Genomic DNA, 15,828 nt, shown 5'->3' on the forward strand with positions numbered 1-15,828 from the left:
TGTCATTGTGTTGACTGACCGCAGGTTAGTTCTCTCATGGCTGCCCGCCAGGATGCAAGCTACCCATGCCGTCACTACCTGTTGCCACTTGCTCTTGTGTGTTATGCAGTCAAGAAAGAGAACATATTTACAATGAGACTTATTTCTTAGAAGAGAAAGCTAGCAGAGAACCTGTAATAGCACCTTCAAGAGCAGTTGCTCGGACATCAAAAGCCACCAAGGTGAGTGGAGTAACAATCCGGCGAATCTTCTCTAAATTAAATCAAGCTTGTCTGCCACAGAGGTCACCAGTGGTGCATGTGTTCTCATCACCAACAAAGCAGTGCAGTGCAGCTGTGACAAATTCTGATGACTGACAAGCATGTGCTTAGAAGGACTGTATTAGGATTTAATGAAATCCCCTATATTAGGCTATACAAATTTAGGGAAGAACTCAAGGAAAATAGTTCCTTCAATGACTGTATCAAGTTCCTACACATGGTTCTATTTCAGAGGGCATTCAGATAAGCTAAGGCTATGAAATTGACTTATACAAATAAATATACACATGCATACAGTTTTCTTATGGGGGGGGCAGTGACTGCTTTCACCTAGGCTCTAATCCCATAATTGGAGATAGATGTGGCAGACTAGGAAATACCATAAACAGCCAACGCTAAAACAATCTGAACAAACTGGTTTCACACACACATACTGGCTATTTGAACCCTATATTTTTTATTATTTGAGATAAAGTACGGGCAACTGCCATGAAAGTGATGCAAAATGAGGTAACAACAAAATTGTGAAACATGAAACTTTGTGCATAGTGAAGAATGTTAGAGGGTAGATGCTGAGGTCAATATACCACTGCTGGGGAGGATGACTGAACATTAATATGGTGGAAGTAGATTACTTCACATGGCAATGTCTTTGCTCAATATGAACTTTTGTTAGTCATTCATCAAATGTCACTGCAGTCAAACCCCTTATGTGTAAGTTGCATTTTCTATAATTGTGTCAGGTGCAGAACTATCATATGTTATCCAAGTAAATCACCAATAAAAAAAATTATAGCACACAAGATCCATGTTTTAATTTACATTGATAGTAGCTGAGCTCAGTGATTCAGTTGCACCTGTTATGCTCACAAAAAACATGTAGTCCATAAGAAAGCTACGGCTCAATGGACTAGTGGCTCTTAACGACAATGTGTAAAATAATCTATGTATCTACCTTGAGGCCAATAAATCAATCAAATTTCAACTTCAACCCAGGGGAAGGTAAGTTTCAATGGGAAGCGGTTACTGCAGTTATGACCTCTTTTGCAAAACAATACTTTCATGATACTGGCAACTGTTAGTTATATATTAACCCAAGCAACTACTCAGGAGTTTCCAGTATATATAAATTAAACTGGTGTGGTTCATGTACTCAATCTTGGCTGTTGCTTCCCCAATCATACACAATGTATTTTACCTTATACTTCTCTGTGTCCATCACACTCTGAAGGGCAGCTTTTTTCTCTGGCTGAACAACATTCTTCAAAACCCACCGTAACCCATCATCTGTGGTGTCCCCAAAGTCTGAAGAATACCACTTCAGGAGTGAGGAGAGGTGGATGATGCCTCGGTCCTCCTCTATCTGCAGGGCTTCATCCGTCTCCAGATACGCCTCGGTTGCCAGTTGTAATTCTGCATTTATGTTCTTAAAAAAAGCAAGTAGATTCAAAATAAAAATCTTTAAAGCCATAAGGTCGTATGGAAACACAAATCACATACGACCCATGAACAACACTAGCAAGGAAATGTTTTGAAGGAATTCTACTTCACTTAATACTGTTGCTACACCCCCATGTCTATAGACGTAACACTGGTAAGGACTCTAGTAAAAGAATGCTTTTGTTGGATTCTAATTCTAAGGTTAAGAAATATATAAAAATATTCTTGATGCGAGTTTTAAAAACTTCACCAACTTGACTTAATTAATCACAACTTTATGGCTGCTTCAATTGAAAGCTACTAAATATAAAAAAATGACATTTTTAAACATCTATAATACTTACTGAACTTAAAACTCACCTTGGAACTGAAGGTTTTTATTGGGGGACAACTTTTAGCACCACAGTTCAAAGCAAAGTGAATCCTTGGATCTACCTGTGGAACACAAAATAACATCTTCAATATGTAACTCAGAGTGGCACACTGAATGAAAGTCAATACCATGAAACTAGTGATATCATTGCTCATATCTTTACCTACAGGAAAAGAAAAAATCCTCCAATTCAAATTTCACTGGTCTAAAAGTTCCAATAGTCCAAAATCATGAAGACAGGAAATACTGATAATGTCTGTTTAACATAAGAGCCAAAGTTCCCTTGTGTGAGAGAGCAATGTGTGTGTGTGTGTGTGTGTGTGTGTGTTTGTGCAGCCTGTGAGTGTGCCAAGGGTCACTGTCAAGAGTGAGGTGCAACTGGCTGGAGTTTCCCGGGACCTTGTCTTGAACCTCAAACCCACCCTCTTGCCCCAAAAAAGTTCACCCTCCCAAATATTGAAGGTAAAAGGCTGATCTGAGTTGTTTGCCTTATTGATTTCCTCTATATTATGCACTTTGGAATGTTTTCTGATTATGTATTATGTTAACACAGGCTTGGTGTAGGTTTATGTATATTTTTAGTTATCCTACAATAGTGGTGTCCGATCATGTACCCTACATGACATGGATTTCCAACTAAACAAATCTCTAATGTGGGAGGGTTTCTACTCCCCATATTCTTTCATATTAGGCAATACTATTGAATATATACTTCATCTTTTAATCTGTTTTTCATTTACATATGACCCATGAAAAAACACTAACAACGAAATATTTGGAAGGAACTCAACTTCACTAAATACTGTTATTACACCACCATAACCAGCGACATAACACTGGTAGGGACTTAAAGTCATACTAAAAGAATGCTTTTGTTGGATTCTAATTCTGAGTTTAAGAAATATATAAAAATGTGTTAGATGCAAGTTTTAGAAACTTTTCATTAGTTTCTGACTTACTTAATCACAACCTTATGGCTGCTGGAAACTTTGTTAAGAAAAAATAAATTCTATTGCATGCAATATATAATATATTTTTTTTATATTATTCATTACACACCTGAATAAGACTCGTTTTTAGCCGAGGGTCTGACTTTCCAAACGGAGCAGAGAACTGAAGTGGACCTTGTTTGTTAGCTCTCAAGATTCCATTTTCTATATCATTGAGACAGTAGCGGTGGCCTCCAATGATGTAAGACATTTTGTCAAAGAACTGGAAAACAGGACATTGTTAGGCTTTTGTCAATTTCAGTTCAAATTATGGAAAATATAATTCTTATATATTAAAATATAATTATTATACAAATTAACATCAAAGGACAGTTAAAGGTATGTACTTTACAATGATACTTCATTCAGTTACATGAGGTAAGTAGAAGTGAAGATATAAAAGGTTGAAGTGAGGTATGTTTTTGCCTGAATATGCCCACATGGGAGGACAGGCACAGCAAAACAAGCCCGCGCTTTAAGGGTTAAGGAAAGGAGGCAAAGGCTAATCTGGAAGGTTAATGTAAAGATATAAAATAAATCAAATATTTTACCCTTGCTCTGGAGAACCAATTTGAAGGAGGACCATTAATGACAGTTGCATGTATCACCAGGGCATTGTAGATATTGATGGAGAATGCCTTCAACTCGTCCTGGTCCAGCTTCTCTATGGAAACACGCTGCAGCTCTTGAGACATCTTGACATAATCTTCAAACTCTTCAGCAACCTTAATTTCTTTATAGTTGACAACCTACAATAAAATGTTGATTTTTCTGCTTAACATATCACTTAGGACATAAAAAGACTTCAAATGAATAATAATGGCATTAGTGTTGAAGCCAAACAAGGAGTATTAAACATTTCCTTGGATAATTCAAACATTTTTGGGCTCCATGCTTTATCTTTCATTTTACCTTTAGGACTTGTGTATAAACTCTTCAGATTATCAGTCAATATCCCCATTGCATCCCTTACCTCTCTATCTCCCTGGCTTTGATGCCAAGCAGCCGATGCCCTGTTTCCTCTGTGACCTCTCCAAGATGAGGAGGCCATGGCAGAGGTCTCCAGTTCTCCCTTTTCATACACTGTTTTTGGAACATTCCCACAACCCCTCCCAATACACTTCCTTGTAAATTGCTCTGTCTGACTGGTCTCCCTAAGTCTATATATTTACTATGATAACATTTGGCTTCAATGCATAACTCATGTGTGAGGAATGCTAGGAAAGGGTAAGAGAACCAAGCGACACCTTTATGTTATGTCTGAAGCTGTAGTACTTGAATTAATTATACTATGGTTGTTGTTTTTTTCCAACACAACCATGGCTCCTTAACCCCTTCACTCTGGCGATGTCCGACATGCGTCCAACGGCGTCACCATTAGTCCTCTTCTAAACCTCTTAATCCTCTTCCATTTCCTCTTCTAAACCTCTTAAGAGGAAATGGAAGAGGATTAAGAGGAATTTAGAGGAGGATTGAGAGGTTTAGAAGAGGATTAATCCTCTTCCATTTCCTCTTGACCCTTTCCATACTGTGACGCCAACGTCTGCGTCACGGATGGAAAGGGTTAAGGCCAAAATCCATGGAGTGAAAAACTATAGTCTGTTCCACAAGAGCCGGCGGAGATTTTCCTTCAGGGGTGGACTCGCGGACTTGACATCATTGCTAGAGGGAAGGTCTCTGTGCCGCTCATTGGCTGTTGGTTACTAGATCTAACCTGCGGCAATTTTGTTTGCCATGACATAGCCTTCTATCTCTCACTCTCTGCTACCTCTTAAAATCAACACTATTGGTATATAAATGTAGTTATTCTTATAGTCACTCTTCCTTATGGCTATTTATTAGTTTATTACCCACAAATAACAGTAACGCATTTCAGGAGTAATGATAGGACGGACGATGAAAGAAAGGAGAAGGTTCTTGCCTTAGGCCAATGTTTTCGTTATGACTCCGTAGCATCACTTCATGTTATGACTAAGCCAGGCCTAAAACTATACCAAGAAATCTTACATTATATGAGTTAATTAATGAATGACATTGTGTAGACTGTAGCCTAGCACTTTGTAGTGGTAATAAGTATTAAATTTTTTTTTTTAGCTTTAACAGTTGCTTCAGCCACTGGATATTGTCCATTTATGTGCAGTTCCGACTTAGTTTTGTTATGAATGTCGTTTCATACGTATTTATAACAGTTCAAAAGGCACATACTTATCAAAGATATTATTGCATCAGTTTTTATTGGTGCAATATGTTACCTTACAACTCAAAAAGGGTTTTGGTAGGAATACAAAGTCAATTTTATGCGCGATAAAAGAAGTTAAGAATTGGCCAATGAGAGCGTAGCACCGTCACCCAAGTAATGATGCCAAGTCCACGAGTTCATCCTTGAAGGCTTAGGCCCACCAGGTCAGGTAGAACTGACTGATGTTTTTCATTTCAGTTCTCCAAATTTTAAAATGCAAATCAATCACTTAAGCAGCACATGATATACATGTTTGCAGATGACCATTAAAGAAGCTAGGAAACAAGGAATTTTGTGTACTACATCTTCAAGGAAGCTGAGAACAGACAACTATCATCTTGTGTCCACTGTTGTCCTTTACAGTCCCAACATATCAGCCTCTCTATTTCAATCACAATATTGACTGCAGATCAGAATTACGATAAATTATTGTTTCTTCCCCATCCTCCTATATCAAAAGCTTATGTACTCTAACATTACTAAGAGTACTTGCAGACAAAGGTATGCAGGCCTCAGAAAATAAGTTGAAAGTACCTTGCCATCATCTGAAATGTGGTCTGAGGTGAGCTTCAGCATTGTCCTGCGCAGTGACTCGGACAGCTCCCCGGCATCCCTTAATTTGCACTTCTGGGTTGGTCCTGAGTTCAGGGCATCTGACTTACTTGTCTCATTAAGTCTGCAGTACAAAAATACATACATGAAGCAGAAATATACAGTGTTGTATTCACAAAGTACTTATCTTGAATGTATTACAATCAAGTGTGTGTGTGTGTGCATGTGTACGAGAGAGAGAGAGAGAGAGAGAGAGAGAGAGAGAGAGAGAGAGAGAGAGAGAGAGAGAGAAGGGGGGGGGCTACATAATAATCCCAATACAATACTGAAGATGGAAATGAAAGACAAAAAGAGGAATATGACTTGCACTAGAATGAATCACTGTTGCAATAGTCTGGAAGCATTTTCCTAGAATCCCCCACAAATATGTCCACAGTTATATAGTAAATCAATCCAACAAGGAAGATGAACTATGAAAGACAAACAACAAAGAGCATTATGATTCACACAAGAATGAATCAGCAACACTTGCAACAGTCTGCATGCAGAGTGATTAGCACTGAGAATGAGAGCACCACAAATTCAAAGCAAAGTTGGACAAAAGCAGAAATGGAGACAGCCCAACACAAGCTTAGCTAAAATTCTGCATACTACAGCTGGCAAAGACCTAACAATGAATTTGGTCTTCAAAGAAGTTAGAGATTCAGGCAAAATGCATTCTTAGGAATCTATGGGAAAATGATACATGCTATTTAAACTACATTTTTAGTTTGCTCATGTACTCGGGGAACATAACCTACATCCTGAGTACTGACACTGCTGTTAGTCTGCCACATGTACAGTACACCAAGTTTTGTGCTTGATTAAACAAAAGTGCATATTGGCAAATGTCGGGGGGGCGCGTCGCCTCACCCACCCTACGACGCCAAGTCTGGAGGTCCCTCCGGGCGAGTCTCTTTGCAGGCCTCCTTCCCATCCTGAGTATCTCCTGGCAGGACCTATCGACTTGCTCAAGCCACAAACTCCGTGGGCGTCCCCTTGGCCTCCTCCACTCAGGATTGTCTCTTACAGAGACAACCCGATGAGCAGGATCAGCTTCAGGGTAACGTGCCACGTGCCCATATAGCCGGAGTTGGCGTTGACGGACTATGTAGGTAATATGTGTCAAATCAGTTTCACGGAGTAGTTGCCAGTTTGACACAAAGTCATTCCAGCGATATCCCATTACTCTGCATAGACATTTATTACCAAGGGCATCAATCCGCCTCTACAAGTCCCCATTTAATGTCCATGTCTCACAACCACAGAGTAAGACAGGGAGTACAAGGGACTTGAAGATTCAGATCTTTGTCCTTCTGCACGGATATCGACAACGCCATATACTCATGCTAAGTGAATCCGTAACACCGTGGGCCAGGGCAATCCACCGTAAGACTTCCTGGTGAGACTCACCATTATTCTGAACTACACTACCAAGGTATGTGAAATTTTCCGAGATCTCAACGTCCTCGCCACACGCATGTACAGACTGTACTGTTTCATCTAGCAAGCCTCCAAACACCTGTACCTTGGTCTTGGCCCAGGACAGTGACCCTGGTACTATTGCCAGTGGATGCTCCACAATGACTCTGGTCCACAACTCTGCCTAGTACCCAGTCCATACAAGTGTTGAAAAGCGATGGGATAAGGACACAGCCCTGCCTCACTCCCACACTCACGGGAAAGAAGTCGGACAAGTCACCCCCACACTTCACAGCACTCTCTATCCCAGAATACAGGCCAGTCAGCAAACCAATTGCCCTCACAGGAATCCCATGGAGTCACAGAAGATCCCAGAGTGACTCACAATGCACTGAGTCAAATGCCTTCTTGAAGTCGACTTAGGCTGCAAGGATCCCCTATCGAAACCCATGTCGGCGCTCCACCAGTACACAAAGTGCTAGGATATGGTCAGTTGTTGACTTACCAGGCATGAACCCAGACTGTTCAGGTCTCTGCAGCTTCAGTAGCTGGCTGCTGAAGAGTGCTATACTCAATATCTCAATTTTTGCTGATGTGGCGCGAGCAGCCCTTCTAACACAGAGGGCCTCAAACCTTCTTCCAAATGTTCCACCTAGGATTGGAATCTGGGCCCCTGAGACAGGAAGGTGGACACTCAAACATCGGGCCAAAGGGATCCCTGTGGCTGAAGCCCTTTGGAGCCCTTTTTCCATGTCTCGAGGCTATCAAATATCATTAGTTAATAATATTATTTTTATCAATTAATATTATCACAGCCCTGGAAACTGTGATGAGGAAGAACTGCAAAACACCAAGGCACTTCAGTTATGGGTTCTGATGAAACAGTTGCACTAAACAACATTGGTCTTCAGTCTTGGCATTGGTCTTTTATGTGGGAACTTCATTGGTACTCATTTTCAATGTAAGATTAGGGCCTTTATTTCTGAGGGTGGGCTAAAGCCCCTCCAATGTTTTTATATCAGCCTCAAAATACCCCTAAAAGTGCTAATTTTTCAAAAAAATTCCCACACCTGCGCGTGCTCGCTTCGCTCGCCACCCTCCCCTCCCAACACATGAATTTATGATGCCCTCTAGCCCCTCCCAAAAATCTGCCAAAATTATGGGCCTGAAGATAACCAATATTTGGAAGGAGGTGGGTTTCACAATGCTGAAATCCACAAAAAGTGACAACGTTGCTCTGAAAACTAACATAGTCACATCATCTGTTGAAGTCTTCACATGAACTCATTAGGTGCTCAGAGGAACTCCATTCCCCTCCGTGGATTTCAACATTGTGAGACCAATCTACAAAATTAAGAATGTATTCTACTGGAAACAAACAACTACATAGCTTCAGTATAAACAAATCCTGCTAAGAGTGAAGACCAATTCTGTTTACAAAAGCTTCAATGGAGCTCATTACCTTGGTGCTGTGGTATCTTGCATTGCTTGCTCATCATGAAATTTGTGCTGCTAGGGCTGTGATGATGTCATTTAGCAAAAACAATAAGATGAGCTTATGGTAAATCACTTCCCAAAGCTGAGCTGTGCAGTGGAAGGAGAAGGAATTGGTGCTAATTTTCCACTAAATTCCATATTTCTCACTCAGAAAAATGTGTCCAGGACCTTTAAATAATATAAGGCCAGAAAACTTGGTGCACCACTGTACTGGGAAACTCTCTAGAAGCTTTAGAGTAATTTTTTGTATAGAGGCACAACTGATCTACATAATGCACACAATGCTACATTAGTCTTGCTGCTTGCTTTAAGCTAATGCAAGATGGCACCACTATAAAACACTTGCCTGCACCATAATGGGCTGAGGAAGACCATCAGATCTCACCAATAAAGCCTACCAGCACCATAGGCTGAACATAAAAAAACATATCTATGAATATGTAAATCCTGTTACTCCATCTAATTACCTAGAAGTAACAACAGCACTTACCTCAAAGTGATTCCTCCACATTGAAGGCTTACTAATAAATTAGAAATAAATTACAAGAAATGGCTACTCTGACCTAAGTGCCAACCATCAACATAAAAAAGAGAAGATCAGTATGAGCCATGTCAGATTTAATTGCTGAATGTTACTGTTTTGTGAGTACTGGAATAGTTCTATTTTACTGATTTCCACAACACAATAAACTCATGCTGTAAAATGCTCTGCCACAAACTTTTTACATGAATGAAACATGAAGAGTAAATGATATACAGAAGACACCCGGCCTCAGGGAGACTCTTCACGACTCACAGGTCTGCCTGTAACCACAGCATTATCACATGTCATATTCAGCCATATAGAAGCTAAAGCAGTACACAGAATAACTAGTTCGTGTCTGAAAATGTGGTTGAAGCAAATTACAGTGGAACCAAAAAGAGGATGACATTAGTGTCCATACTCTATGCATTAATAAGGTCACCACTTCAATGAGCAACCTTATATTGGGTCTTTGTCAGTGACACATTAACGGACATTCATATATAAGAGGCACAGCTGTAGCTACCAGTGATTCTGTATCTGCCAGCAGTTGCTATAATTATAAAACTCATATCACTCACTGATGATGACAAATGATGAAAAAAAAATGCTAATCAATGTTGATTGCCAAATGACTAAAGCTTTGGTGGGTGGACATGAATAGCTTTAAGAGTTAGCTTGATCCTGTCTTGGTTCCATGTGGACAGTAGTTAACAGAAAGCATTGGAATATGAGAGACTTTTGGCTGACAAATTTAGAGACAAATAATACCAGTCTTACTATTGTCACTTTACAAGTAAATGATGAAAAGATGATCCTCAGCCCTAACCCTTGATTCTTGTACCACAGGAGTCATCATACTGTTGGCATGAGTGGCTGCCAATGGGGTCCCTATCTCACAACACTTAGGTAAACAGAGAAAAGCAGAGCTATCTCACCTGTAATACACCTTGGGGTCATTCATTAAGGTGGTCTGGGTGCCATTTTGCACAGGCAAAATATACTTTTTGTCCAAGAGATCTTGTCCAATATCAATGGCCTCTTTTTCAGCTGTAAATCAATATATGGAAATTAAGTGAATTACTAAAACTACATAACCATTACATAAAATGTGTATGCATTGGAAATGAGAAAACTGAGGTGTTCCTTGCGCAATAGTTTCCTACTGGGCCAGGAACTCCAAAGTTTTCACACGCCCAATCAATACAACTCACTGCAGACCAAGCCTCACGCCGGTCATTCCTGTCATGGTGTCATCATGTTCACCATCCTCATCAACACCCGATGAACACTGACTTGCACTGTGTCACTTATCAGCTGAGTTAATTAATATTCATAACAATTTATATGAATCTATACAATTCACTTACATTGAACTAATCCTTCAACCATTATGAATTGCCATTATGTAACTCCTCTTTTTTTTTTTTTTACCTATATATTATACAAATGTTTCATTATTCTTGGTGAATGAATTTGAAATAGGAAAATAAATTCATCAGCTCAAAGCAAATAAAATATAGAATGTCATACCAACTTCCTTTGCCGTCACAATCCAGCTGACAAAATGCTGGCCACTGAAAGCATCCTTCACGCAGGAGAACAGGGAGGTGCGGTGGGTGTGCAGGATGCCAGACTCCTGCAGCTCCTCCACGATGGGAGCTGAAGGATCACTTTCACACACAAACTCTGAAACTGATTTTCAACTAGTCAAGATTTGGATTGAAACTCATAAAATCAACATTTTACTGATGTGAGTAAACTCTCAGAAGTGCCGGCCTTGCTCCAAATCAATGCAAATGATATGATGAATCCATAATATTATAAATCCGTTGCGCTGATGATGATAAGTTAGTATCCCAGATTTATATAACATTCTCATTTCATTACATACAGCATTGAGAACAAAGCATGGAAAAATAGTAAATGCTGTGAGATGGTGAAACGGTAGCTTAACTAGTCACAATGATGTTGATGGGAACATAAGAAGACAGTTTGTAAAAAGCAACAAGGTTACAAATAAATGTTCAATAGCTACTGGATTTATAGAAGACTGGAAGCATAGCAGTAACAACAACAAATTATGAAAGATATGCCTCTCAAAAACTGGTAAGATATTGCTATGAGGAAATGTGCAGGAACTTTAAAAAGAGTCTGTTTAGTCTACCAATTTAAAATGACATGTATTTAGAGCTGGAATCTAGGAAAAAAAATTAGAAGACAGTATACTTGGATGAAAAAGGCAGTTATGGAGAAGAAAAGTGATTGGTGCAGGCATTAAAAATATATATGCCAATGCATGGACTATATTAACACATATACTTAAAACAAAGGTACTGATAAGTGAAAAAGTGAATGCAAACCTCATAAATAACAACTGATTACTCCTGTACAAAGTGTAACACTCACCCACCACATCTGTTGCCTCTGAGGGATGAGGGATGAGCAGAGAACCTTCCTCGGGCTGGTTTGTCTGAATGTCCGCCAACAGTTTATTCCAAGCCTCTTCATCCTTCATCACTGTCTGCAGGTCATCATTCCCTCCAACATACGTCTCGTTGAAGAAAATTTGTGGTACTGATGTTCTGCCAGTTTTTTCCTGCGAAGTCGATGCCAAAAGAGAGTCAGATATTACACTGTTAATTTTTGTGCATGCATTAAGAAAGTCAAATGGTTTCATAGTGCTGTGAAGACGTCTGAAAATTAGCAAAAGTACTCGAGTTGAATATTTTTTACATAAAAATGTACTATTATAAATCAAATCAAACTTATCCCCAGCTTGTGTCATTCCTCACACTATCCCTTGCCTGCCTACACTCTTTCATTTATGGTACCCAGCCAGGTATTAGAGATTGTTACTTCAAGGGCTTCATCTTTTACATGAACAATATAGTTTTAATTTCTATTTTTTTTAACCCGGTAGCAGCGACGGGCCAAATTTGTGGCTTTACCGTGTAGCAGCGACGGGCCAAATTTGTGGCTTTACCGTGTAGCAGCGACGGGCCAAATTTGTGGCTTTACCGTGTAGCAGTGACGGGCCAAATTTGTGCCATGATATAAACGCCCCCAAAATAGATGATACATAATCTGATCAGAAATGCTTTGATATATATTATGAAATGGTTTGTATGACTGATGATTTTTTCTCATTTTTCTCGCTTAGAGGGACCATTAAGAAACATGATCCCCACTACAACCAGGTTAAAGACCTTTATCTTAATCATCTCTTCAGTTTCTCAGGACTCTCTCTTCAAGCACTGCTATAATATCTACGACATGGTCATGAGGTGACTTCAGACTCAAAACAGGAAGACTGCATAACCCACAAACAGTAAATTTAAGGTGTTTAATTTTCTTCCATGTGTAGTGTACAGTTCTTTGTTATTCAGTAACCATTAAACTTTCACCCAATCCATCATACATACGTCCAATGGTTTTAATCATTCCATACTCTTCATTGTGTTATTGCTCTAACATACTTGTATGCTATGACTCTATTCTGATTCTTTTGTCATACAAAGTCTAGTCTTTTTCATAAACAACTTGCAAGAAATTTACCTGCAGCCAACTTCGTACTGCAGGAAAGCGGTCCACAGAGACATCAATGACGGGCACACCGGAGTCCTTCAATGTCTTCTTGGCTGCCAGACAGTGTGGGCAGCCTGCCACACTGTACACCACCACCTGGCCAACAACCTCCAACATTTTCCCGGTAATGACCTGGAAAAAAAATCATAGAACATTACATAATCACTTCATCTTCAAGTCAATCTGAAGAAATTATTTTGTGTGTATTATTTTGGGACAAAGTTCTGTTCAGCCCAGTAATTTAAAGAAACTTAACAGTACTCTTGGGAAAAAATGTGCATCAAATATTTGCCTGTGGCATTGCATTTGAACTGAAAATTAAGAGTAAACTGCTATGTACATGAGCTAAGTTCAATACCATTTTTACATGGCAGAATATTGCAATATATTTATCTTTCAACTGATGGAATTTGTTTTCCTTGGTTACAGCTGTGTGTGTACGCTTTACAGTGGTGAGAAGACATGCCTCCAGTACATTAAAAATTAATACAAAACAAAGTGCAGCTATATATATATAGATATCTATATATATATATATATAGATATATATATATCTATATATATATATATATATATATATATATATATATATATGTGGCCAAGGATTATATACTATAAGGATAGCTCACTGAAACATCATCGATGACATCATGACTGCGGTACGTCATCTGGTTCACTCTCACCCTGATCTCACGGTGTAAAATGTACTAGAAAACCCTTATTTATTCTTATTCATGGTCAGTTTTTGTGCTTTTTTGGTTGCTAAGGATAAGTAATTAAATTAGGCAGCTGTTGTGTTGGCTAATAGTATACAATAATATAACTAATGTGAGAAACATGGTAAACAAGCTGCAGAAATATTGCTCTGTTTACCATCGATGCTTATGTTTTCTTAACTTTTATTAACATTAACACCATATATATCATCACCTATTTGACGTTTTCTTTTACCTTGTCAAATATTTTTACCAACACACATTTCATTTCAAACTGGTAGGGGGGTCGGCGTTGCCAGGGTGGGAGGCCGGAGTGAGCAGGCCCGGAGTGACCAGGATGGAAGGCCGGAGTGACCAGGGCCTGAGTTACTAGGGGCCGGAGTGACCAGGGCTGGAAGAACTAGGGGCCAGAGTGACCAGGGCTGGAAGAACTAGGGGCCAGAGTGACCAGGGCTGGAAGAACTAGGGGCCAGAGTGACCAGGGCTGGAAGAACTAGGGGCCGGAGTGACCAGGGCCTGAGTTACTAGGGGCCGGAGTGACCAGGGCCTGAGTTACTAGGGGCCGGAGTGACCAAGGCCTGAGTTACTAGGGGCCGGAGTGACCAGGGCCTGAGTTACTAGGGGCCGGAGTGACCAGGGCCTGAGTTACTAGGGGCCGGAGTGACCAGGGCCTGAGTTACTAGGGGCCGGAGTGACCAGGGCCTGAATTACTAGGGGCCGGAGTGACCTGTTTCCTTTAAAACTATTACTAAAGATAAGCAAGGAGGCGAAATATGAGCGCGTTAATGACACCGAGCTTAAGCCTGGCCCCCGCCTCGCGAACGTGTTACAGGCACATTAAAACCCTGTCCCTGTACTCACCCTGGTGCCGGGGTGTTACATAAAGGGACGCGGATCAATGTGACGGGAGCACCCAGAGTCTCCGTCACGGGCTGTCGCGAGCAAGGAGGAGCCGCTGTGTTTCCGTCTTATCTTCGGGGTCACAAATCGACAATACACCAGCAATGTCTGTAGTGAGGAAAGATATTGATTAGTTTATTGTTGCAAGTAAACCACAAAGGAGAAGGGAGAAACATGCCATCCTAACCCCCAGGCAGTACAGAGTGTGATTATACAACTAAGGATACATCCTCCTCCTCCTCCGCCTCCAATTCCTCGCCTTCCTCTTCCGTCCCCCCTTTCCTCCTCCTCCTCTCCTTTCTCCTCCTTGTCCTCCGTCTCCTCGCTCGTCCCTCCCTCCAACACCTGTCCCTTACCTTCCCTTTCCCCCTCTTCCTCCTCCCTCTCCTCGTCCGTTCCTCCCTCCACCACCTCACCCTCCCTTTCTCCTTCTTCCTCCTCCACCTCCACCTCCTTTCCACATTCCACCTCTTCCACAATTTCTCCTCGTTCTTCACAGCAGGTCCCTCCCCTCCCTTCCCGCTCTCCCCTCCCCCCTTCACCCACCCCTCCTGGCCCCTCTTCCGACCGTCGGGTTCTTAATTAATAATTGTTGTTGGTGATAGTCAGGTTCGTTATGTTGACAGGTATTTTTGCTCCAAGGATAAGAACAGGACGAGGGTGTGTTTCCCAGGGGCAGGGGTGGGCCATATATCAGACAGGACTGAGGCGTGTATAGCAAGCGAGGGATCGAACCCCATTGTCTTTCTCAGCTGTGGCGGAAATGACGTTTCTCGTGTTCCAAGCGAGGACCTTCTCAGGCGTTTTAGAGAATTGTTAGGCAGGATGCGTGACGCTGGTGGGTCGCCAGTAGTGTGTGGCGTCCTGCCAAGGAGGGGCGTTGGCGATGGATGGCTGTCCAGGGCGATAGCAGTGAACAGCAGACTTGCTGAGCACTGCGAGCGCAATGGGTGGCTGTTCGTCGACAATTGGGACCTCTTCTTTGGCAACGACGCCCTCTACGCCCGTGACGGGATACACTTGACGTTCAAGGGTGTTGAGGCTCTCTCAGACTCCCTTGAGCGAGCACTTGGTACCCTGAGGGATTTTTTAGTATAGGCGAGGGGGGGAGGAGTAATGGGAGCAATGGGAGGAGTAATGGGAGGGGACATCTAGCTCATAATATAACCAGGCAGCTTAGAAGTAATTATAGGGGAGTAACAGAGGACGGGCTAAGAATCTTCTATACCAACAGCAGGAGCCTCAGAAACAAGATAGACTTACTAAGGGGTGAATAGTAGTAACAATAAT

The 15,828-nt window shown here is 41.1% G+C and overlaps 1 protein-coding gene across 1 annotated transcript; it reads right to left on the bottom strand.

Annotated features, from left to right (window-relative positions):
• Positions 1-374: 374 nt before the first annotated feature.
• LOC126987533 (uncharacterized) lies at positions 375-14,696 on the bottom strand. The gene is made up of 10 exons (XM_050844539.1): positions 14,500-14,696; positions 12,893-13,054; positions 11,744-11,933; positions 10,868-11,029; positions 10,273-10,384; positions 5,836-5,977; positions 3,614-3,811; positions 3,133-3,285; positions 2,061-2,135; positions 375-1,686 (listed from the first exon to the last, which is right to left on the bottom strand). The coding sequence occupies exons 2-10, from the start codon at positions 13,037-13,039 to the stop codon at positions 1,414-1,416; spliced, it is 1,452 nt and encodes a 483-aa protein (XP_050700496.1). The 5' UTR covers positions 13,040-13,054; positions 14,500-14,696; the 3' UTR covers positions 375-1,413.
• Positions 14,697-15,828: the final 1,132 nt, after the last annotated feature.

This window comes from Eriocheir sinensis, chromosome 65 (assembly GCF_024679095.1).
Source record: "Eriocheir sinensis breed Jianghai 21 chromosome 65, ASM2467909v1, whole genome shotgun sequence".
NCBI lineage: Eukaryota > Metazoa > Arthropoda > Malacostraca > Decapoda > Varunidae > Eriocheir > Eriocheir sinensis.

What these genes read in the sequence shown, in the direction of transcription:
- LOC126987533 (XM_050844539.1), bottom strand. Translation starts at nt 13,039, where the DNA reads ATGTTGGAGGTTGTTGGCCAGGTGGTGGTGTACAGTGTGGCAGGCTGC. An exon ending in AGAGGCAACAGATGTGGTGG is followed by an intron (nt 11,030 to 11,743) that starts GTGAGTGTTACA and finishes GTTGAAAATCAG; the next exon opens with TTTCAGAGTTTGTGTGTGAA. An exon ending in GACCCCAAGGTGTATTACAG is followed by an intron (nt 5,978 to 10,272) that starts GTGAGATAGCTC and finishes TTTGTACTGCAG; the next exon opens with ACTTAATGAGACAAGTAAGT.